This window comes from Schistocerca gregaria, chromosome 3 (assembly GCF_023897955.1).
Source record: "Schistocerca gregaria isolate iqSchGreg1 chromosome 3, iqSchGreg1.2, whole genome shotgun sequence".
Lineage (NCBI taxonomy): Eukaryota > Metazoa > Arthropoda > Insecta > Orthoptera > Acrididae > Schistocerca > Schistocerca gregaria.
In genome coordinates this window covers 921,368,027-921,394,364 of record NC_064922.1, presented here as the reverse complement: position 1 = coordinate 921,394,364, position 26,338 = coordinate 921,368,027, and the positions used below count along the sequence as shown (strand labels likewise).

The following is a 26,338-nucleotide window of genomic DNA, read 5'->3' as shown; positions in this document are numbered from 1 at the left end:
CCAGGCACTTAAGTGTGAATTGCAGAAAACCATGTAGATGTAGATGTACTTCCAGGAGGACATAAAGAAGCTGATACCACGACTCACCACAAGCATTGAACGGGATGACAATTATGTAGAAAAGTAGACAACAAGTATATCAACAATACCCTGTTTTTTTCTAAAAAATATATGAACCTAGTACATTTATTTTCTGAGCATTGCTTGTGTACTGCTACAATAGTGAACTTCCTGTCAGGTTTCTCTTGCTTTCCCTATATCACTGCAGGCAAATTCCGGGATTGAAATGGCACGGCCAATTTCCTTCCCCATCGCCCCTCAACCGATGGGACCAATGACCTCGCTGTTGCGCCCCCTCAAACCAAACCACTCAACCAACAAAATATTTATACTTATATGAATGACTTACCATGTAACACAGTTGGGCCGTCAACTAGGACTTACTTATTTGCAGATGATCTTGCAGACTGTATAACTGCACAAACGGCACAGAAGGTGAAATATGAAGCAGACCACTGCACTGTCAAAGTTGAAAATTGGTGTAAAGCTAATTCCCTTTGTGTCAACCGAAAAAACTACAGGACCTGTAAGTATCGTGGAATAATAACACTGAAATTGAGCAGAGCTCAAATGCTGTTAATTTCCTTGGAATCTCATTTGACTCTAAATTATCCTGGGGTAGCCATATAGAAAAAGTGGAAAGCAGCATTAGCAAAGGAATATTTGCTCTAAGGGAGCTGCGTCATTGTCTAAATGACCCAGTACTTACAGTGGTTTATTTTGCTTTAATACACAGTCACATTTCCTATGGTGCAATACTGTGAGGACATCAAAGCAAGGCAGCTAATGTCTTCAAACTACAAAATAAGGCGATAAGACTGATATGTAGCTTGGTACCCAGAGCTCACTGTAGGCCAAGCTTTAAAAAATTACCGATTATGACCCTGCCGTGAAAATTTATACTACAGTGTGTAATGCATATTAAGGAAAACTACCCGAGTTATCAACAGTATGACATGCGACATAATTATAACACAAGAATCAAGCAGGACCTAGTTTCTTTCCGATGTAACTATAAAAAAAAGAAACACGAAAGTGCTTCATAAAAAGTCCATAAAATTTTTTAATGCCATACCCCAACCTATTAGGGATCTTCCAATTGAACAGTCACAAAAGAAGTAAAAGAATTTCTTCTTGAGCTCAGCATTTATGAAACTGATCAATTTTTAAGTGAGGCAAAGAATATGGTATGACTACACTTAGTGCTCGGTTTTTATATACTTCTATATATGAGGGGCAAGAAAGGGAAGCAGTGTTTGGGAGGGTAGTAAGATAGGGTTGTAGCCTCCCCCCGATGTTATTCAAATGGTTCAAATGGCTCTGAGCACTGTGGGACTTAACATCGATGGTCATCAGTCCCCTATAACTTAGAAATACTTAAACCTAACTAACCTAAGGACATCACACAACACCTAGCCATCACGAGGCAGAGAAAATCCCTGACCCCGCCGGGAATCGAACCCGGGAACCTGGGAGTGGCAAGCGAGAACGCTACCGCACGACTACGAGATGCGGGCGATGTTATTCAATCTGTATATTGAGCAAGCAGTAAAGGAAACAAAGGAAAAATTTGGAGTAGGTATCCAGGGAGAAGAAATAAAATTGTAATGCTGTCAGAGACAGCAAAGGACTTGGAAGAGCAGTTGAACGGAATGGATAGTGTCTTGAAAGAAGGATATAAGATGAACATAAACAAAAGCAATACGCGGATAATGGAATGTAGTCGAGTTAAGTCGGGTAATGCTGAGGAAATTAGATTGGGAAATGAGACACTTAAATTCATAAAGGAGTTTTGCTGTTTGGGGAGCAAAATAACTTATGTTGGTCGAAGTAGAGAGGATATAAAATGTAGACTGGCAATGGCAAGGAAAACGATTCTGAAGAAGAGAAATTTGTTAACATCGAGTATAGATTTAAGTGTCAGGAAGACATTTATGAAAGTATTTGTATGGAGTGTAGCCATGTATGGAAGTATAAACGTGGACGATAAATAGTTTGGACAACAAGAGAATAGAGGCTTTGGAAATGTGATGCTACAGAAGAATGCTGAAGAAAAGATGGGTAGGTCACGTAACTAATGAGGAAGTATTGAATAGGATTGGGGAGAAGAGAAATTTGTGGCACAACTTGACTAGAAGAAGGGATTGGTTGGTAGGACATGTTCTGAGGCATCAAGGGATCACCAATTTAGTATTGGAGGGCAGCGTGGAGGGTAAAAATCGTAGAGGGAGACCAAGAGATGAATACACTAAGCAGATTCAGAAGGATGTAGGTTGCGTTAGGTACTGGGAGATGAAGAGGCTTGTACAGGATAGAGTAGCTTGGGGAGCTGCATCAAACCAGCCTCAGTACTGAAGACCACAACTTCAACAATATATGAGTAAGTCTGTAATTGGCTAAATTTACTATACAATATCAATTTGAACCAGAAGTTTCTCTGTAATTATTTGTGTAATATTTATGTTGTGTAATGTTTTTCTTGTTTTTATAGTTATTTGTGTAACAGTTGTACTATGTAATACTGACTTTTGTAATGCCTCAGATGATCTCTGAGGTCTCTACAACAATAAAAATCAATCAACCAATCAATCAATCGTTGACCTCGAGTTTGCAGCATTTTCCTCCGGCAATGTATTAACGTTGTGGCTGTTGTCCGTGGCGGTGCAGGGTTACGCTTCCTCGTCGTCCACGGTGGCGACGTCGGACGGCGGACAGCAGGTGCAGGAGCACCCACCCGCGGAAGGTCGGCCGCTGCCGTCGCAGACCGCGGCGCCGGGGCTCGGCTACTCGTGGCGGCGGCTGCACGTGTTCGGCGACGAGGCGGCGTCCACGTGGCGCGAGCGCCTCTGTCCACGTCTGGGCAGCGGGCGCCGCCGAGGCTGCGGCTGGCACCTGCTGCGCGACGGTGAGTGGCAGCACCAGCTCCACCGATTCCCGCTGGCTCTCCGGCCGTTGTAATCACTCTCGCGCCCTTCCAGTTCTCCGACTTTTTAGCCGAGCTATTTCGTAATAAGCGTGCCGTTTCGCGATGCCTTCTCCCAGCATCTACTGCCAAATGTCGAAATGGCCGTGTTTCCTAGGTATGCAGTAGACACCGTGGAGCGTTTCACGCTCTCAGGGTCGACGCATGAAAGCGATCTGCTGCCGTGCCTTCGCAGCGTCACTTCCTCTCGGATCTCAGCAGTACACGTGAAACGACGGAGCCGCGCGCACTACGGCATGGAGGTGTCAATTCAAACACGAGGACGCTGCCCTTCGCCGCGAAGCAGCAGCCACCACTAATGAGCAGCTCAACCCTTGCAGGAGCCTGCTGTGATAAGGGACTTTTCTACGTAGCTGCCGAGAATTCTTCCGCGTTGGTTGGCCGTGGTCCATGGAACTCTTCTACCCCTGACGTTTCGCCCAAAGCTACGTTGGAAATCCTCGGAGTCTTGCCGACTGACGAGTCGGACGTCGAAGAACGACCTAAATAACGTGGAAAGAGGGAGTGGTCTAGATTTCACGTGATATCAGAGATGAACCTTCTCAAGGATAAAATGATCATAGTTCGTCAAAGATAAAAACTTCTCATTGATTCTGTAGCGCCACTTTCCATATGCCGCTGAGTTTCATACCTTCTTCTTTCTTGTTAAAATTATCACCTTGTTAATATATTACGATGGCTGCTCTATATAGCCGTGGAACTTCAGTTTCCGAAAATTTCACTATGCGATCACCCGACTGAAGAGCATGTCCCACAACGACTGACTTGTCTGTTTTCCCTAGTCGACAGCCGGCCGCGGTGGTCTCGCGGTTCTTGGCGCGCAGTCCGGAACCGTGCGACTGCTACGGTCGCAGGTTCGAATCCTGCCTCGGGCATGGATGTGTGTGATGTCATTAGGTTAGTTAGGTTTAAGTAGTTCTAAGTTCTAGGGGACTGATGACCACAGCAGTTGAGTCCCATAGTGCTCAGAGCCATTTTGAACCTAGTCGACAAACATTTTTATGTTGCTTCCACCGTGTATTAACATTTCTCTTTGTAGTTCCAATGTAGACCCTATCACAGGAGTACACGGAATCTTGTATACACCACTTGCAGACAGATTTGGACGTTTATCCTTGACGGAACGAAGTGCTTGGACTATTTTCTTAGTTGGTGTGAAACTCGTCCGAACCTTATGTTTCCATAAAATCTTGCTGATCTGATAAAGTCTGGCCTACCTGAAGTTCGTAAGACTAACCTTCCTCTGAGACCCATTGCCAGTGCTATTAATTACATAACGTACCAAATAGCAAGATATCTGGCATCTTGTTTACAACCACATATTGGCCGAACTGACGCTTATGTAAAAGACTCATGCCATTTCACTGAGACAGTGAAGGGACTAACTTTGGCTCCTGGGGGGACATAGACAACCGCATAGGAAAATGGTTCAAATGGCTCTAAGCGCTATGGGACTCAACATCTGAGGTCATCAGTCCCCTACACTTTGAACTACGTAAACCTGAGTAGCCAAAAGACATCATGCATATCTATGCCTGAGGCAGGATTCGAACCTGCGACAGTAGCAGCGCCTAGAACCGCTCGGCCACATCAGCCGGCCGCATCGAGAAGTTTTATGATTTTTTTTGGCAAAACAGCATCAAGAGGAAAGTTATACAGGCTAGCAAACTTCGTATTCTGGTCCTGTCGGGACCTACGAATCGCCGTGTCATCCTCTGCCAATGGCGCCATTCGATGTGACACGGATGGGCGTGGGGTCAGTACGTCGCTTTCTTTACCTTGGAGCCACCACTTCTTACTTAAGTAGCTCTTTAGTTGGCATCGCGAGGCTGATTTCACTCCATTCCATCCCTCACACCAAGCAAAACTTCTTGTCAGTACCGGGAATCTAACGTGGGTCCTTCGCATAGCAGCTGGAGCTACGAAGGGTAACAATAGAGGGAATCTTACCTTTTAAACTATTTATGTTTGTGGTCCAGTGATGACGTTATTTCTCGAACGTAGTCATTCAAAACTCGAAAAAACCCTAAGCAGCAAACGCTTTGAACCTTGGCGAGAACATTTTTTTCTGAATTACAAATCTTCGGTCAGCAATAACAGTTTAAAATGTATTCTGTTATTTCAGCCGGTTCAGTACCGGTAGCGGGTTGTTGATAAAATATCGATATATCGATACGTCAATACCTTCTCCAGAAAGCGTCGATACATAGCGGCGATAGTTTTTCGGAAATGGTAACATACAATTCCGGTATTTTTATGTTATATTTTTTCAGAATTTTCGGTAAATATTTGAAACTGTTCTTTTTAAATTGTAATAGAACATAATTTTACTTTCACTCTGTGAAAAAGTCTTACTACTAAAGTTAAAATCTTCTGGGTTAGAGTGTTCTAGCAGTAGTGGACACTAAAAGATCCCAGCAGATGGGTGGAAAAGTCAAACATTTTGGAAGATACATTACGCAGCCTAAGAACCCAGATTTTAACTTCAGTGACAACGGCCAGGAAAGCCTGCAGACTTACAGAAGTCTTACTACTTTTTGAGCTTTCATTACGTCCAGCCTTTCTCTTTGACTGCGTGAAGCGAGCATAGGTGGCACGGAAGAAGTAGTCCCATTGCACTGGGGTGGGGGGATGATTGTGTGAATGGAATAACAAGACTTACCATGTGAAGAAACAGCACTCAAGTTGCTTTAAAAAACGATTTTTATAGCAACTAGTGTGCAAATGCTTCACATCGGCTTAAAATGATAAAAGAAAAAGGAAATGACAACATTTGTTTTTGCAATGGATGGAGACGTGTGAGAGGAAATGCTTCCAACAGAAACGGCAACGTTTAGCTTCGCCTGAAATTTTAATCGTATAACTGCTAGGTCACTGTCATTGGCAGAAACGAAAAAACAGGGAAGTCGACATGGAGTGCTCCGGAAAAATCCGATACGTGACGAAACCGAATAACGGTCCCATCTGACACTTTTTGTTGTGCCACTTACATGCAGTTACAATTGTTAGCAAAGTGGTTATCGCCAAGCGTGAACGAGCATCATTTTCCTTTCCATTCTTGATCTAGGGGAGGATAGGCAGGCTGTCATCTTGCACAGCTCTAAAACCGGCAGTGTATTTACAACGTGCAGCCAATATTTTCATTTGCGTGTACGACGATATTTTTTCCGTCGACATATCGATACTTTTTTGATGTACTGAGAGACGATAGATGCCGGCCGCTGTAGCCAAGTGATTCTAGCGCTTCAGTTCGGAACCGCGTTGCAGCTACGGTTCGAATCCTGTCTCGGGCATGGATGTGTATGATATTCTTAGGTTAGTTAGGTTTAAGTAGTTCTACGTTCTAGAGGACTAATAACTTCAGCTGTCAAGTCCCATAGTGCTCAGAGCCATTTCAAGACGATAGCTTCTTCTTTTCCGGATTCCAGATATTTTTTTAAAAATATCAACAGTCCTATCCTTAAGTTCATTGTACAGCTGCCATACTGCCTACGTTCTGCTGGCTACGTTCCTACCGGTCGCCTGCTTACCCAACGCTGCTGTGGATCTGTCGCTGCGATGTCACCATGTCTGGACTGAAACAATGTCTGAGTCTGGGAGCTCTCGCGGCTGTGTACTATCTGATGTCCACTGAGTCTTAAGTGGCGCCAGACATCACATAACACGCCTGGGGGAAGAAACAGCGTACGTGTGTGTCTTGGCGTAACTCCCCAGATCAGCTACCGAGGCTGCCATCAGTTCTGATTTCTATGGACTCCAGTGAATTCTCCGTTTCACTGGTCCTTTTTATTTTCAGTGAATGCCCAACAAATAGGTTATTTTCTGCTATTAATGATCAGTTTTTGCTTTCCATTTTGCTTTATTAACGAATCCTTCAGCTATATTTAAGGCATTGTTTTATTTGATATCGATTTCAGCTCTACGGTTACCATTTTCAGGCCCTTGAAGCCAGTAAACACATTTTTGCATCTCTGTACATACGTGCAGTAAATCATATTATAATTACATTTAAAACTGGTCATGAATTAATACCATGAATGTAAAACAGTTCTTGTTTCTACATCATCTGACGAGCTAAGTGGCAAAACTTAGCAACACGCAAAAGTTATGGATTTGTGTGTGTGTACAGACTCTACACTAAAATCTATCGTCTCACGAACTTGAGGAAAGCTACAAAAACTCACACAATCAGTTGATAACATGTTGAAACATGTTATCAACTGTATCACACTGTATGTGGGAAGGCTATACTCGTGTCAGTGTCAGAAACAGTAGTTACATGTTGTAGCGCCTAAACTATCCTTACAAGAGATAGTATCGGAATCCACCACAAGAACAGAAAATGTAACAGACAGTCTTAGCAGTTATTTAATCGTAGAATAAAACCAATGCGTGTAGGATACTATTAGTTTCTTTGTCCATAACGCAAGCGACGGATTTGGTGCTAGCTGCATAAATGGTTATTAATGGGTCAATGGTTATCTTGAGAGTGATTTGCAAACAGAAACTGGTGGACGTTAGCCAGTGTGGAACTCTGAAGTCTACGGCAAATTACGTGTGCCACAATATTCTTCTGGGTCGCCACGCAATTTAACTACAAGTAAGAACTGATTTAATCACTGAATTGACAAGCAAAACTAACGCGTACGTATTAATAAAAAGATAAAAGTTACTACATGGGATGTGCATAAGGGAAAAATTTAAGTACAACCATTGAATCAAATAATTCCGGGCAAGCAGTAGCTTAAGCCTCTACAAAAGAACAGGATATTCGGCCGATATCTACAAATATAAAAGCTCCCTTTTGAGATTCAGAAACGCCAGATGGAATGTATTAGAAATAATCTTACAAAAGAGGACCGGTTTGTCTGGGAAACAGTCATCACACTTAAATATACTTTATTAAAATAAAACATCATATCAAAAATTCGCAGAATAATACTAATTTATGATCTGTCGTTGCCTGTTATGTAACTAATTACCTCACTTACATTATTATTATATTAAGTACTGTGGTACATTTCGGTGATACATGAAAAGGAAATCCTTAGCAAGCATGGGAAAAGGTTCACACAAACATTAACGATTCTTACACACAAAAACAATTTTTCCCAGCACAGTAAATCAGAGGCTCAGAGGTTCATTCCCACCGCTATGACCGAATTAGTGCGAGTAAGAATACTCTGGAAGACTCTGCGACAAAGAAATTTATCTGCATCACCTTGCACATCAAACTAAGCTACGTTGGCGTAAAACTTCCGCAAATGCCGTCAAAGTTCATTAACAATGTAAAATTATGAAGACTCGTGAACATTTCAACAATACAAATGTAGATAGTATAGACACAAACTGCAATAAAATATCATGTGGAATTAAGAATAAAATGAAATTAACATCACGTGGTATGAAAAGTGTTGCACAATCTTAAAATTGAAACGAAATGACAAGTAGAATAAATTAAACACTTGCACACGAGAAAAGTGCACACATCCATTCCAGGTATAAGAATAGTCGGACAACTGAATTTTAAATCTGTGAGGGAACGAACTTCCTACACCACGTGTTCTGGTTGCACAAAGCAAGGATCGGAGAAACTTACTACATACCGAAAAATATACTCTGAAAAATGTAGGAATTCTACTACGGAACTTAAAAATGAACTAGCAGAACAAACGTATGTACCAGTTTGAATAGCTACACACCATCACACATTAATACACTCACCAGCGCCAAGTCGCTCTTAACAGTACCGTCTTCACTGACCCAAGGTCCAGTCCCAGGTGACGAGAGCGCGAACCTCCGAAAGGTAGCCTGAGGAGACCGGAGGAATCCTTTCCGCCACCAACTTAACTACTGTCGAATGACTATCGAAAGGGTACAGGTCTCTTTGCCTTGACTGAGAAAGCTATTTTGGCTACACTGTTGCTACCATCAGTGCTGTACTCCTACCATATGTAAGGCAAATTCAACACACACACACACACACACACACACACACACAAACACTTATTCTTTCACACAGATGATAAAAGAGGGAGAGGAAATTTGGGGGCACAAAATGTAGGTAATGTACATAGGATTAGGTGAAATTACAATTAAATCAATAAAATGAAATCAATACCCTTAGCTGCATACAGGCATTGATATACGTCAACGGGGCAGCTGAAAATGTGTGCACGACCGGAATTCGAGCCCAGGATCTTCCGCTAACGCGACAGACGCTATATTTTATTTTATTTTTCATTTTGTTTTCATTTTGTTCGGTATCGTTCGTTGTGTTTGGTCTGGGCGGAAGTCACAGGATATCCGTTGAAGCTGATCGTTGTTTCCTTTACACAGGTTTTTTAAATTTTTTATTTATTTATTTTTTTTATTACAAAGGGATAGCGCCTCTCTGACCGAACACTCTGAGCTACCGTAACGTCCGACTGCAGTGATTTATCTCTGGCACGCCTCCCGTGAGACCCACATTCCCATCTGATTGTGCTGCACTGTATTCGTGGTACCCTCGCCCATTACACTCATTACTCGCGTCTTTACCGATTCCCGTAACAGTTCGGGCAATGTTTGTACATCCGCACAGAAGATGGTCAAATGGTCGGTGAGTCATACAGGACTAGGTGCTTACCTGAAAAATTGATACTGTAATGCAGTTGTGTACCACTGAATGCGGACAAACACGATGTACAAATCTAAATTACAAATAATTGAGATTCTGAGCCGCAGATAGGCACAACAAAAAGATTCACAGACGGTCCAAATGGCTCTGAGCACTATGGGACTTAACTTCTGAGGTCATCAGTCCCCTAGAACTTAGAACTACTTGAACCTAACTAACCTAAGGAAATCAATCACATCCATGCCCGAGGCAGGATACGAATCTGCGACCGTAGCGGACGCACGGTTCCAGACCGTAGTGCCTAGAACCGCTCGGTCACCCGGCCGGCAAAAAGACTCACAAATTAGCGTTCGGGCAGTATGTCGTCCTGCATCAGAAATAGACGACACACACACACACACACACACACACACACACACACACACACACACACACACGTCTTCACGCAAACGCAACTCACACACACACACGACTGCAGTCTCTGGCAACTGAATCTATTATGCCAGTGTTCATCCTGTGAACTAAAAGGACGTCTCATCTCATGCCGGAACTGATAGTTTCGGAAACACTCAACCCCATTGGTCCAATAGTTGTATTATTACCGCCAAGCCACTGTTTTGTGAACAGTGTTCGAACCTAACCCTCTCCAACACACTCACTCTCTGCGGCTTCTCTTTGGTCCATCTAAAGGTTACCACTACGTTAGTGGTACTTACCTCATTTTGTAACGTCCCCTTAGAAAAATTATTGAATTACTGTGCTGATAAACCTCTTAGATAATTTGATTTTGAAACAGCTGAGCAAAACTGAACGTCCTCAGACATTACTCTCTTTACTTATTCTGATCAACACTAAACTGACACACAATATTTTTAGCGCCTCGCAATCTGACTTTCAATAGTCCCTACAAAAGAATGGCCCTGACTAACATTAACCTATACCTTTCACAAATCACTTACCTCACAAAAATCTTCGTTATTCGAACTACTCCAATAGAGCGAGCGAATAAAATACTGCAGTGTCTAAGTCGTAGAGACAACAAGGCTGTAATGATTCTTCCTTCGCCTTCCTTCAAGTGACTTAGTACCATTGTAGGAGTATGAATGTCAAATGGTCCAAATGGCTCTAAGCACTATGGGACTTAACATCTAAGATCATCAATCCCCTTGAATTAGAACTACTTAAACCTAATTAACCTAAGGACATCACACACATCCATGCCGTAGGCAGGATTCGAACCTGCGATCGTAGCAGCAGCGCGGTTCCAGACTAAAGCGCCTAGAACCGCTCTGCGACAGCGGCCGGCAGTATGAATGTCGACAGACTGTTAAACCCGAACGTTTCTGAACTGCAACGGTTTCTTAATCAGGATAGTGCAGTTTTATATGTAGATCCAAGATTATTACTCGACCATCTTGCGCTTCAGTTATCCCGGTGAAGGATTACGAAAGCCGGAGTGTACCCTGCGAGACTTGGTCATCTCGCCGAGGGCCATCTGGTCGAAAACAGCCACAAGTAAACGTCAGAAGAGTGTCGCTCAAATTCCGCTCTGTCACCACTGAGCTGCCACGCAGCACAGCGGTGAAAGGGGAGTGGAGTGGAGGAAAGCGTGTGTGTGGTGTAGTGAAATACAGAGCGCCCGCGGTAATGTCCCTGCGATGTCACCAGCTGTGGACGCGCGGTGGCAGGGCGAGGTGTTTATGTAAACAGCAGATTTAATAACGCCCGCTGTGCTGCGCGGCACTTAATGGCGACCACAGAGCTCGCCTCGCAGTTCCGCCGACGACATGCACCCCCCCCCCCCCTCTCCCCCCACACTGTGCAGCCCCTAATGGGGCGGACGCACCGACGCTTAAGCCCGCTTAATTTTTTACTCGTCGCGCTTTGCCACAAAGTAGGAAATTACTGGCGTTGTGGTCCAGAGCGTTCCAAATGGCCCTTCCTCTCGGATCAACAACACGACCGCTAGAGCCAAAATTGGAATTAAAAATGAATTTAATCTATGGCTATACAGTCTCGTAAACGTCGAAATGATGTGGGATAAGCATAGATTCATTTTGCAGAAAATCGGGACTTGGGAACTGATGGTTTAAGAAATTGGAGAGACATGCACCAAAAGTAGCGATACAAAAAAGGAGGTAAGGTTTCAATCATTAGGCAAGTAAAATGTAAATGTCGTTTGACTAGACCGTTCGCCGGTTGCAAATCTCTCGATTTGACGCCACTTCGGCAACTTGCACGTCGATGGGGATGAAACGATGGTGAAGACAACACAACACCCAGTCCCTGAGTAGAGGAAATCTCCGACCCAGCCGGGAATCTAACCCGGGCCCTTAGGATTGACATTCTGTCGCATTGACCGCATTTTTTTTTTGTTCGTTGTTGATCGTTGTGTTTGGTCGTAGCGGACGTCACATGACATCCGTTCAAGTTGTTTTGTTGATCCTTCCACTCAGTTTTTTTTATTATTACAGATGCCAACCACCTCTCTGATTGAACACGCTGAGCTACCGTGATGGCATCCACTCAGATACCAGGGGTGGACATTAGACAAGAAATGTCTTGTAATAGCCACGTTGTCAAAGTGTAGTACAACTCAAAAGTGCTGATCCGTTCATCAAAAGTACGAACTTTAGGCTGGCAATGAAAAACACTTAAAAGAAACTGCTTTTACTTTAGTCATCCTTACCACTCTGGCTCATAAGCTCGTCTACAAAACGTCTTTAACACAAAAATTTCACGCATTACAGAGTTTAATAGGAAGAAACACACACGCAGTAAGGAATTGTGTTCGTTGGGTATCTTAATAATACGTTCGTCAGCGCAGGCAGTACAGCGCCAACAACTGTAAATAATGGGTATGTATTCGGTCGGTCAGCTGTGAGTAGACAATAGTCAGTAGTGGAAGTGCGGCTATAGCGTGCCATTGTTGTTGCGCCACAAATCGCACTGGAGTAACATCTCTAAACAAGTGTGCAACAGATTCTCCAGAATGTATTGAAGAACAGAAACGAACATATGGACGACTGGCGCAACTTGATTCAATTGAATCACCAGTGACAAGGCTTAGTGTTATCAACGCGAACCAATCACAAAACGCAAAACTGTAGAAATTAGCATCAAGGGTCAAAGCGCTGACAAGGTAACCGACATTTATGTCAGTGTGACGTCCGAGTTGGACAACAATATGTACATAAAATGATAATTAAATCAAGACCCTAAGCTGTCGACAGGCGTTGATATACACTCCTGGAAATGGAAAAAAGAACACATTGACACCGGTGTGTCAGACCCACCATACTTGCTCCGGACACTGCGAGAGGGCTGTACAAGCAATGATCACACGCACGGCACAGCGGACACACCAGGAACGCGGTGTCAGCCGTCGAATGGCGCTAGCTGCGCAGCATTTGTGCACCGCCGCCGTCAGTGTCAGCCAGTTTGCCGTGGCATACGGAGCTCCATCGCAGTCTTTAACACTGGTAGCATGCCGCGACAGCGTGGACGTGAACCGTATGTGCAGTTGACGGACTTTGAGCGAGGGCGTATAGTGGGCATGCGGGAGGCCGGGTGGACGTACCGCCGAATTGCTCAACACGTGGGGCGTGAGGTCTCCACAGTACATCGATGTTGTCGCCAGTGGTCGGCGGAAGGTGCACGTGCCCGACAACCTGGGACCGGACCTCAGCGACGCACGGATGCACGCCAAGACCGTAGGATCCTACGCAGTGCCGTAGGGGACCGCACCGCCACTTCCCAGCAAATTAGGGACACTGTTGCTCCTGGGGTATCGGCGAGGACCATTCGCAACCGTCTCCATGAAGCTGGGCTACGGTCCCGCACACCGTTAGGCCGTCTTCCGCTCACGCCCCAACATCGTGCAGCCCGCCTCCAGTGGTGTCGCGACAGGAGTGAATGGAGGGACGAATGGAGACGTGTCGTCTTCAGCGATGAGAGTCGCTTCTGCCTTGGTGCCAATGATGGTCGTATGCGTGTTTGGCGCCGTGCAGGTGAGCGCCACAATCAGGACTGCATACGACCGAGGCACACAGAGTCATTATCCGGCATCATGGTGTGGGGAGCGATCTCCTACACTGGCCGTACACCTCTGGTGATCGTCGAGGGGACACTGAATAGTGCACGGTACATCCAAACCGTCATCGAACCCATCGTTCTACCATTCCTAGACCGGCAAGGGAACTTGCTGTTCCAACAGGACAATGCACGTCCGGATGTATCCCGTGCCAACCAACGTGCTCTAGAAGGTGTAAGTCAACTATCCTGGCCAGCAAGATCTCCGGATCTGTCCCCCATTGAGCATGTTTGGGACTGGATGAAGCGTCGTCTCACGCGGTCTGCATGTCCAGCACGAACGCTGGTCCAACTGAGGCGCCAGGTGGAAATGGCATGGCAAGCCGTTCCACAGGACTACATCCAGCATCTCTACGATCGTCTCCATGGGCGAATAGCAGCCTGCATTGCTGCGAAAGGTATATACACTGTACTAGTGCCGACATTGTGCATGCTCGGTTGCCTGTGTCTATGTGCCTATGGTTCTGTCAGTGTGATCATGTGATGTATCTGACCCCAGGAATGTGTCAATAAAGTTTCCCCTTCCTGGGACAATGAATTCACGGTGTTCGTATTTCAATTTCCAGGAGAGTATATCGACGGGAACAGTTCAAAATTTGTTCCCCGACCAGGACTCGAACCCGGGATATCCTGCTTACATGGCAGACACTCTATCCATCTGAGCCACCGAAGACATAGGACTGTGCGACTGCAGGGATTTACACCTTGCACGCTCCCCGTGGGACCCACTTTCCCAACTTAATGTCTACACACTACATTCGTAGTACCCCTGCCAATTACACTCATTACTCGCGGCAGACAATCTTACTTAGTCCCGTAAGAGTTCGGGCAATGCATGTGCATTTTCATATACTCTGCACATGGTTGTCTGAACGTACTTTGCGATGTATCCAAGTATAGAGAGACAATGTAGAAAACCTGTAGCAGTTAAACTACCATCTTAACTCTTCTTTATTTTTTATTAGTACAGTCTCGAGTCTTTCTGCACAAAAAGACTAATAATAAAACCTCGAAACATGAGGCCGGCTGTCGTCTAGGATTATTAGTAAAGTTACGTAATATACCTAACCAAGCTCCAGTATGATTCAGATTGATTATATATATTGAGTTTCGAATTATATATGTATTTTATAAATTGTCAACAGCCTTGCAGCAGCCGTCACACCGGTTCCCGTTAGATCGCCGAAGTTAAGCGATATCTGGCTGTGTTAGGACTTGGATTGGTGTCCTTCCGTTCTGCTGAGCGCTGTTGGTAAGCGGTGTGCACTCAGCCATTGTGAGACGAACTGAAGAGCTACTTGATTGAGAAGTGGCGGCTCCGGTCTCGTAGACTGATACACGGCCGGGAGAGCAGTGTGCTGACCATATGCCCCTCGACATCAGCATCCAGTGACGCCTGTGAGATGCGGATGAGACGGTGGCCGTTGGTACTGCTGGGCCTTTATGGGCTGTTCGGACATAGTTTAGTTCAGTTCCTTTTATAAATTACTTGCCCGTCGCTTTCCCACTGACGACTGAGTCCAGAGAGTCAAAAGGTGCTGTGCACACTGTTGAAAGTCACCTGTCTTCCGCATTTTGTTGTTCACTACAAACGAAAGTGCGAAACATACAAGTAGATGGTCGCGAGGGTTGGTCACCGCCGTGGAATGGACATACAGACTGTCGACCCAAGAGAAGCCGCAGAGAGTGAGTGGGTTAGAGGAGGCTTAGGTTCAAACATTGCTTATGAAACAGCGGCTTGCCGGTAATAATACGACGATTGGAGCAATGCGGCTGAGTGTTTTCGAAACTATCAGTTTAATTAAACTGTAGTGAAGTATGTGTAAGCCTCCATTCCTTAAACTGCAGGATTGTAACTGGACATTAAAAAGTGAAGTACATAGATTAACTACCATACGTTTTCGCATCAGTCTTATTAAAAGGTTATTAAAGATGAGTTTTATCTGATGTGTCTAATTTGGAGCTCATTCACAAGTGTAACAGAGACCCTGAAACTCAACGATTGTAGCGGAAGCACTATCTGTTGGAAGTGATCTGGGTAGCTCCTAGCTATTGTCATGATGGAATGAAAGACGTTGTCCAAGGAACAATTCTGGCATTCGCCTGAATTAAATAAACTAACTAATAATGAATAGTTCTAGACGGTGCATAAATGTCCCAACATTGATGAAGTAATACCTCACTGCATGTACCAGACTGTTGTGTAAACGATTCAACATTATGTTTTTGATAACAATAATTATGTCAGTACCTTCAAAGTCGTCATTATTGTCACCACCTATCTTTCCATACACTCTAGGACACGAGAAAGCGACGCATCTCGAAAGAATTATCCGAATGGGACATATAACGATAGATGTGATATGTTATGTTATGTTATGTTAACCGGGGGCGTAGAAACGACGGAGAGGCTCCGTCCACGCCGCTGCTGCAGTGGTCTGTACCCCACGACGACTATCGCAATCCTTTTCATCCCTCCGCCGCCCCCCAACGAACCCAGGGTTATCGTGCTCTTCGGCCCCCGGTGGACCGCATAGGGAATGTCTCACACCAGACGAGTGTAACCCCTATGTTTGCGTGGTAGAGTAACGGTGGCGTACGCGTACGTGGGGATCTCGTTTGTGCAGGAATCGACGACATAGTGTAGTTGAGGCGGAATAAGGGGAACGAGCCCGCATTCGCCTAGGCAGGTGGAAAACCGCCTAAAAACCATCCAAAGACCGGCCGGTTCACCGGACCTCGACACAAATCCGCCGGGCGGATTCTTGCCGGGAACCGGCGCTCCTTCCCGCCCGGAAAGCAGTGCGTTAGACCGCACGGCCAACCGGGCGGGCTGGTTAGTTGTGATATACATTTACACACAAATGATCAAAATTCAGAAAAACTGGACGATATATTCATGACAAAGAGCTTCACAAATTGAGTCAGTAACGCGTTGGTACACCTCTAACTGATACATGGCCAGTTATTCGGCTTGGAATTGAGTGATATAGTTGCTGGATGTCGTCCTGAGGGATATCGTGATAAATTCTATCTAGTTGGTGCTACAGCCAAATGGAGAGCCCATTCCATAATGCTCCAAACTTTCTCAGTTGGGGAAAGATCCGGTAACCTTGAAACGTCACCTTGGAAAAAATATACATGACTGTGCTTAAACTGACACACAATATTTTTTTGCGCAACGCAGTCTGACTTTCAGTAATCGCTACAAAGAATGGCCCTGACTAACATTAACCTATACCTTTCACAAATCACTTGCCTCACAATAATCTTCGTTACTCGAACTACTGCAACTCAGCGAGCGCCACTACTGCCAGCTAAATAAAATATTTAAACTACTGAAGGCACTAACTACTGATAGGCACAGTTAGCAAATGAAAGACTTTGATAGAGAACAAACAATGTATTTACCTTAATAGTGTTGAAAAGTCATAATATGCATAGCAGTTCATGACATCCAGTCTTACAAATTTCAAAACTCCGCCATCTCTCTCCCCACATCCACCACTGCTGGCGGCGTACCTCCAACTGCGCAACGCTACTCGCTGTTAACATGCAGCTGCCCAACAGTACAATGGCGAGTATTACAACAATGCCAACCAGCCACAGACTACACATAGCACAGCCAGTGATTTTCATACAGAGCGCTACGTGGCGTTACCAATATAAAAACCTAAACAGCTTACTTACATATCTCCCATGCTCCCCACAAAAAATTTTAAAAATTGTTTTGGGCAGTGGCCAATACAGATTTGAAATTTTTTTTCTGATTACCATAACAAAGAAATGAAATGCACACACTTATTGATACAATGTTGGTCAAAAGCTAAAATTTTCTCACAGTCCATAAAGACAGTCCTGATCATTCATTACAGCAAAATTGCAGTGTTTTCTTTTTTTTCTCGAAGTCTGAGCAGTAAAAGAGAGTGCACACGGAAGTAGTGGACTGCCATGCAGTCTTGAAGAAGTAGTGTTGTCCTTCCAACGGAAAGACAGTGCTGACTCTTGACATGTAGACAGGTAATTTTCCACAACAGAGCAAACCCACCACAGAGTCAGTCGAAGTTTTGAAGAATATTGATAGGTAGGTCATCACAGTGCAGACCCACTGTAGTCCTAGTAGAGATTATGATATTGGTGGGACACCAGAAGTTCAGACGCACTGCAGTCCTTCTATTGGTGGGCCATCAAAGACGCAGACTCACTGTAGTCCTTGTAGAGACGGCCAGCAGCCATCTGTTGCGACTGTGCAGGTGCACAATCACCATCGAAGAGTATTGTGAAAAGCAAGCAAGTCCATAAACCACCACTTGTGCACTCACAAAGTTTTTGCAATTGTCCTTAGAACCAGCAATGCTGTTATCCAGTCCCTTGCTGAATTATTAACACATGTGCAAACACTAGCAGTCCCTGCTTCTCACATATTGCGCATATACTATGACCAACAGAAACGTGTGCAGTGAAATGTAACTTATAAGTTACTTAATTTGATGAACTGGTGACAATTACAATTTTATAACATAAGAATACAATAACAAAGGTACAAAATACATCATTAAAGAACATAACAATACAGATAACATTTGTAGTAATAGGGGCTTCACAAAAGAATCGAAATAACATATACATCAGTGTTACAGGAACTATGAAATAAGTACATACATAGAAGATCAGAATAACATTTGAAACATCAACTTTACACATGAGCATTAAAACAAAACAGAATAAATAATGTCTAAACATCTTTACAAAGTAAATAACATATCTGAAAAAATCTACAACATAAATCTTATTAGCTAAACATATTAAGACAGCAAAAACACAAATTCACATAGTGTAATAACACAAATATACACGACAGGGCTTGTTTTCAGTGTGACATTTGGCACTGCAGTCCTACCCAAAACTTCATTCCGCAGATCTTTCCTCTTTTTTCAACATTTGTTTCCAAAAAAAATCCTATCAAAGCATGCTTTCTGTATTTATATGTTCACATTTTTCTTACCTCATTATTTATTTTCCATTATCTTACCTCATCATTTATTTCCAAGAAAATCCTATCTAAACTTGTTGTCCATAAACCCTACTTTTTTGTTCATATCCTCTTTCAAAATACTTTTTTTTTGGTCAAACCATTTTCTTATAGCTTCTCAATGCATTTCTTCCAATTCAGCACAACTCATTCTCTTGTATAGTCTATCCCCTCTTAAGCTAACTTAAATCTACTGAGCTCAGATGCTAAACAAAGGGACGAGGCAATGCAGCAGCACAAAACAATTAATACAAAAAGTAATGAAAAAATGGAAATTGTCAAAGCAAGCTACAGTAAATCTGAATTACCAAGCAATTCAACATTACAACTAATATGAGCCAATGTGCAGCAAGAAGAAAAATAAATAAATAGTAAAACCAGCTTAACAAAGTAATACAAAGTGAAATTTAGTAGCACTATGCCTGCCAAACAGCAGCAGCAAATGCAATAACTTATATCTAATGTGACAAAGCTCAAGGAGATAAAATAGTGCAGTGAAAATCGCCATGGTTAATACCTATGTCACATATTAACACTAGAGTGATGCATCACCTTGAGTTACTGTTGAAAATTATTTTTGCAATTCCTGTGAAGGGAAATGTCTATTTGTGCTCTCTTTTCTACGAAAGTACATCATAAAATTATTCTTTACTCGGTCTGTAGATAGAAAATAGTGATATTAGTACATCTATTAAGCTTTATTTCAACCAATGCTGCTGCAGCTAGAAACTTGGTATTAAACAAAATGAGCAAATATATATATAAAGCAACATGTGAAACGTCGTTCACTAGGCAAATGGCGTCTCCAAAGGTAAAAAAAATGCTCTCACCAAGAAAGACAATAGGTGTAAAATGTTTCTCAACATTGCAGTAGGCATTTTAGTAAATATCATAAACTAAGATCTCCACAGTATAATCATATGTTTTCAAGTCTGAGCGCGTCGTATTTGTGATGCTTTCTACAACGGAATGTCAATAGCGAGGATAATGGCCTGTTTATTTTTTCTTCTCCACCTGTGCCTCTGAAAGGCAAACACAAATGGCTTTTTTCCAGGCGATTTTCGCGCAGCTGGGTGCCCACGATGCATTACGTGCAGGTCGTCACTTACCTTTCTTACTGAAAAATTTACGACAGCAGTTTCCTCTGCAATGGCAGTCTCATATAAAAATTTCACTGGTCGAGAATTTTCGTTTCAAATCTGTAGGAACAAAATCGTGTAAGTGTAGAAGTGACCAAAAATTTTTCGCCAGCGTAGTGATACATTCACGCATATACACACATTTCATAACTCTTAAAGTATGATTCTCGGTTTCCAACATCCTTTTCCACAAACCAGAGTCCCTAACCACTACTCATTATTCCTTGCTTTATTACACATATACATATTTGTAGACACTTCTTCAATATTTCATCATAATAAATACATAGCATAATCAAATTCCTCATATAGCATCGGCTTATTGATCATAAACATACCGCAACAGCGTAATACACATCGTCATCATAACATCATAAAACCTCAGCCAAATCTCAAAATCGTCGTTGTTTCCTCAAATAACTTCAAAACCTAAAAGAAAATTCTCTGTCATGTCAAAAGTGTCATCCACCTCAAACGTACTTTAAAAATCATGATCCCATACCAAATACATCATTAAAAGCTCTCATAATATCACAATGGTTCCGAAAACATATGAACAGTTCACAAAGTACAGACAAAATACAATTTCGTAAGTGTGAAGTTATCCAACGGTGTAATTACGTAAACATCTGTCACTGATATAGAAAAAAAAAATTTTTTCTGTGTTAAATAATCAGATCGCTGTGTAATTTTTGTGCTAGAGAAATATGGTACCGATGTGTAAAGTTGTATAAGCAAATACAATATTAGGTAGGGCTCCTTGTGTTTGCCAAACACATGGTACACAAAGTAAGCATGTACCCCCCTGAGGATTAATGAATAATACCCTCAGGTGTTACAGATTACAGCAATGGAATGAAATGTATCACGGAAAACCTTTGTATCATTGTACTTCAAATATCTTTAGAAATAAATGTTTTAAGTACAAAATTAATCACTCAAATACGTGTACTGTAGCGCTAAACTGTGCGTCTTGTTGTAAGATACTCTCTGTGGAAGTGTCTTAATTATCATTCTCCGAAAGCTAAGTTCTGCGGAAGTGAATGTACTTACCTCATGATAAACAAAAGTGAAATGCTTTGCGTATATATATCTTAGTTATTACGCTTATTGCCGTCATGAAGAAAGTAATGTGCTGTAACGTATTGTTGTGCTACAGAAAAGGCAGTCTCATTGTAGCTATACCACAAAAGTTACTACTAAAACATGTTTTACTTTACAGAATAATACAGAAAAACTGTGCAGATATAAAACAGAAACACTGAAAAAGCAACATTGTAAATTGTCACTCATTAGTAGTGTCGTGATAAAATCGTGTAGCTGTCACATAAACTAACCACTGTGTCATGTGGTATCTCACTGAAAGTACTTTAAATCCTGAATGTATTTTCAAGTAAACCAAAATGTTGCATTAAAATCTCATTAGCAGTACCAGTATATGTTCTAAGTATGTAAGCCTTATAGTCGTTACGTAGTCGTGCAACTAACAAGCAAGAATGTACACACACAATAACACTGTGTCGTCTGTTCACTATAACAATGCACTCTTTAATACTATCTAAATATATTCCCTAGGTTCTAGACAGGATAGTTAACTTCAAAACATTGTTACATGTTAACAATTTCTCAGTGTGACAAATTGTACTAGTAGCGTGAAGTGAAAAGTTTTATACCAAATACAAAGTTAAAAAGCAGATTATCTTTCAATAAACGGTTTTACATGTTAAATGTGGTGCAAGCCTTTACTCTTCCTACTATGCAGAGCTACAGCTTCAACGGAATTATCATGGGGTATATGGTACATCGGTAAAGAATGCTCAAACTTTTCTCAAGGTTAGCGTCTATGTTATTTTTCTCTGAGCCAGCCGGCGCACGTGGCTGCCTGCGGTACGAGTCATTGTCTCCTATCTCTTTGTTGGCGCGCGTCGTTATTGGGATTAGGAGGCCTAACTTCTACAAATTCACCCTGTCGAGAGTGCCCTGCTCTGTTTGAATCCCTCCAGATCTAATAAAATTCTGGTCTGTCATTATGATTATATCGTCTTTCGTCAGGTCGGTAATTTCTGTAATTTCTTTCTTGTCGGTTAAGTGGTAGAGACTTTCTCCCTGAATTATCACTGCACGGTGGACCGTTGCGTCTGAAGTTATTCTTCCTCCTGTGATAATAATTATTTTGGTTCCCATATTGTCTGTTTCTCTGATTGTCTCTGTGATAGTCACTACCGCGGAGAGGTGATCTTTCCATGTAATTATTACTACTCTGCCAGCGGTTGTCATACCGGTGATGTCTGTTTGGTCACGATTTGTGTTGTGAGAATAGCCTTGTCGTGTCCACTTATTATTTCTATCATCGTGGAATTGTGACAGATGTGACCTATTATTGTTGTGCTACTGTTTTCGCGTTCCGCTATTGTCAATGTCAATTTCTAATTCTTGTAAGAGTCCCTGAAAAACTTCAATGCCGTCTTTGCAACGTCCTGCCAAAATAATATGTCGTGAATGTTCCGGTAATTTGATTAAGCAAATGCGGATGAGTTCTGAGGAGCTGAATGAGTTTGACAGGTACTGATTCTAGTGCAACAGGTCTTCAAAATATTTCACAAGATTGGAAAATTCAGATTGTTCGAAATGTTTCATCATTATGATGCTATGTTTTACTCAGTGTTGTGTAGCTTGAGACCAATATGCTGAGAGGAAGGTAATATAAAATTCTCCTTCACTGTGACAATCGTGAATGACCGATCGCATTCTTTCAGCTGGTTCATTCTCTAAGTAGACACACACAAATTCTAATCTGCGCTCTAATGACCAGTTGGGAGGAAAACAATGAGAGAATTGATGGAGCCACGCTTTTAGATGAATGTCGTTGCTAGAATTCTTAAATGTTTGAAATTTACGTGTAGTAATGAACAGCTTATAGTCAAAATCATCGTGTCGGCGAGTCACATATCGGTCATTGTTAAGTCGTGTCGGCGGTTACATCTCAAAATTCGGTGCACCTTGGCAATTTTTTTCATAATTTCCGAAAGGCCCTGTGTTATTATTTTGCGGATTGTCCGTATTTCTAAGTCCGTCTTCCAGTGTTGGGTCGCGAGTGCCCTCTGAAATAGGTAATTCTTGTATTACCTGTGTCAGCTGATATTGTACTTCCCGGATTTCTCTTTGGTGTTGCGTATTAATTTGATTCTGATTTTGTTTGAATTTCCTAATTTGCTCGGACTCTTCTGTATCATTAAACACTACCGGTTTTGTGTTATTCAGGTTATCATCGATCTTCGTAGATAAATTATTTAGCTGATCCAAAAGTTCGACTACTTTCCCTGATAGTGAACTAATTTCCTCCATGTGTCTTTCTGAACCAATTTTCAGAGTATCTACTGTGTTTTCTGAGTTTTTGCAAGTTGCGTAACCGAATCGGAAGATGCAACTGAGTCAATTTTAGCTTGAAAGGTCTCATGATTTTCACGAATATTTTGCTGTTCTTTTATGGCTGCTTCGTGATTCTGTTATGCATTTTCATGCATAGGTTGAAAATGCTCACAAATTTATGTTTTTACGTCATTACAGACTTCTTGACATTTCGATTCAATGTTATGTAACTCAGTAGTTAAATCTTCACGTGTTTCCCAAGCGTGATGTCTAACTTCCGAAGATTTTGTTCCATTGTGACTAACTTTTGAAGCTTTTGCTGTGTTGTCCCATTTGTTGTATTAATTATAATAACAATGAACTGCTGTCTGAAACATTTTCCTAAGTGTTTTTCGGCAGTGAATTTGCACCGGTAACATTCACATTTTGACAAGCAGAAAATGTGTCTTGACATTTGCGGAAACGGCGAGGACTCAAAACCTGAATCTACAGTATTTGCGATATTGTGTCCTGTCATTTCGGATTCGTGAGACGAGCTATTGCCGACCGATCGATCGATAATGGTTCCCTGTTCTAATTGTTGCACTGTGCACAATAACGAAATTACTACTTTGAATTTCTGTTAATTCATTACACAGTGGTGCTGATAAGCTACGCTCGTCGTCACTATTATTTCTCAGTTTACTTTGGAGCCTAGTGTTACGTTTTTCACACTCCATTATTGACACAATATTTCACACGATAGCACAGAAAAGCACAATTTGAAGAGAAAAATAAGAAAACACACTACAATAGCACTGAAAATAATATCTCGTTAGGATATCACATCTGTTTTACTATACAAGAATGAAAAAGTACAACTACAAAGGAAATTCTCTCTACAATTACGCGCTAGCAATAAACAAAGGCTGCGCTAATTCCACAAACTACAAGAAAAAATCAGAAGATTCCAGTGAGGTATCCTCGGCTAATGGTCGACATATGAAACGTCCTCTTAGAAAAATTAGAAAGTAATCGCTACAAAGAATGGCCCTGACAAACATTAACCTATACCTTTCATAAATCACTTACCTCACAAAAATCTTCGTTACTCGAACTAATGCAATTCAGCGAGCGCCACTACTGCCAGCTAAATAAAAGATTCAAACTACTGAAGGCACTAACTACTGATAAGCATAGTTAACAAATGAAAGATTTTGATAGAGAACAAACAATATATTTTCCTTAATAGTGTTGAAAAGTCATAATATACATAGCAGTTCATGACATCCAGTCTTACAAATTTCAATACTCCGCCATCTCTCTCCCCTCGTCCACCACTGCTGGCGGCTCACCGCCAACTGCGCAACGCTACGCGCTGTTAACATCCAGCTGCCCAACACTACAATGGCCAGTATTACAACAATTCCAACCAGCCACAGACTGCTCACAGCACAGCCAGTGATTTTCATACAGAGCGCTACGTGGCGTTACCAATATGAAAACCCAAACAGCCTACGTACAAACTCGCTGACCACGGTAGGGTTTGGCAACTAGGAAGACAGACAGCAGAAACTCTTACCACGCGCGGAGTGGCATTACCTTCTTGAAATGTGTGCCCGTACTGCCTTGCCGTGAAGGACAATAAAATGGTTGGTCGAATATCGTCTTACGTACCACTGTGCGGTAAGGGTGTTGCAGATGACAACCGAAGAGGTCCTGCTATGAAATGAAATGGCATCCTGGACCATCACTCATGGTTGTCGGGCTGAAGGGCGCGTGACAGTCAGGTTGGTAACTCACAACACTTTGGTGCGTCTCCAGATCCGTATCGGGTGTGGCATCTCATCAGACTATAATTATATGAGAATGCAGTCTTTCTTGGCGAATCTCGACGATAAAATCTTCTCGGGTTGACAGACAAGTCAATGTGTTGTTTTACAGCAACGTCTCAGCAAATTTCTTACATGCGATCTTCAGGCACCTGAAGATGGCAACTAAGAATCTTGCTGAAACGTTGCTGGAAAACAACACACTGACTCGACTGTCAACCCGAGATGAGTTTATCATGAGAATATAATTGTCTTCAGTGATGAGCCCCACCTTAAACTCAGCCCCAGTGACCAACTGGACATTGGTGCTCGGTTAGAAGCGGTACTCATCACTGAAGACCAACACCAGACCAAATCATTCCAGGCCTACGACGACGCTGGAGGTACCCCCGACAGCTCAGGGATACCAACCTGACTATCGCCTGTCTTATGGCCCGAAACCAGGAGTAATTGTCTGCTGTCCTCTACCATTATCGTTCACTGCACCTTTACAGCACGATGATACGTCGACGATATTCTACGCGCCGTCGTGTTGCCCTGCGTGCAAGCCATTCCGAGCTTAGATTTCAGCACGAGATACCCCAACCACACACGGCGAGTTTCTACTACTTGTCGCCGCTTGACAAGCCATTCCATGGCCATTAAGGTCACCGGATGACTCCCCATTTAAGAAAGTTTGGACCATTGTCGGCATGGTCATCCAATTATTTTGGGATCCTGACGATCTAAAGCGCGAATTGAAAATAATTAGGTACCATAAACCTCAGGAGGATGTCCAAGAACTCTGTCAATCAGTGCAAAGCCGAATGCTACTTGCGTAGGCTAGAAGTGGACCAACGCATTGTTGAATTGCTCAGTTTGCGGAGTTTCTTTTTTCTTTATTGTTTTTTTTTTTCACTTCATACAAAGGTGGGGTGGCAGGAGAAAAATCTACTCCGCTCTTCAGCGACAAGTATTACAATAAAAGTGAAAAAGGAGACAGAAAAGCAACAGATTGGTGGTTAAGAAACAGTAGAAACAAGAATTAAAAACATGAAGCCGTTCACAATCGATGGAAAAAAAAACACGAAAAACTGTCGGCATTGCGGACAAAATGCTGATGAGGTAGACGGTACAAGTGAAAGAAGAAGCGTGGCGGCGAAAGCACTAAACCACAAACACGATGGCACACATACGAGAAACTTATGGCGATGATCTCCGGCGCGCGAATCTCCACTTAACGTGTGCGAGACC

The 26,338-nt window shown here is 42.6% G+C and overlaps 1 protein-coding gene across 1 annotated transcript in view; it reads left to right on the top strand.

Moving 5' to 3' along the window:
- The window catches only part of LOC126355737 (protein white-like), a 402,551-nt gene that overhangs the window by 56,273 nt on the left and 319,940 nt on the right, over positions 1–26,338 (top strand). Inside the window, exon 2 of the mRNA XM_050006112.1 lies at positions 2,728–2,965. Coding sequence (XP_049862069.1) covers positions 2,728–2,965 — 238 coding nt within the window. The remainder of the gene's footprint in view (positions 1–2,727; positions 2,966–26,338) is intronic.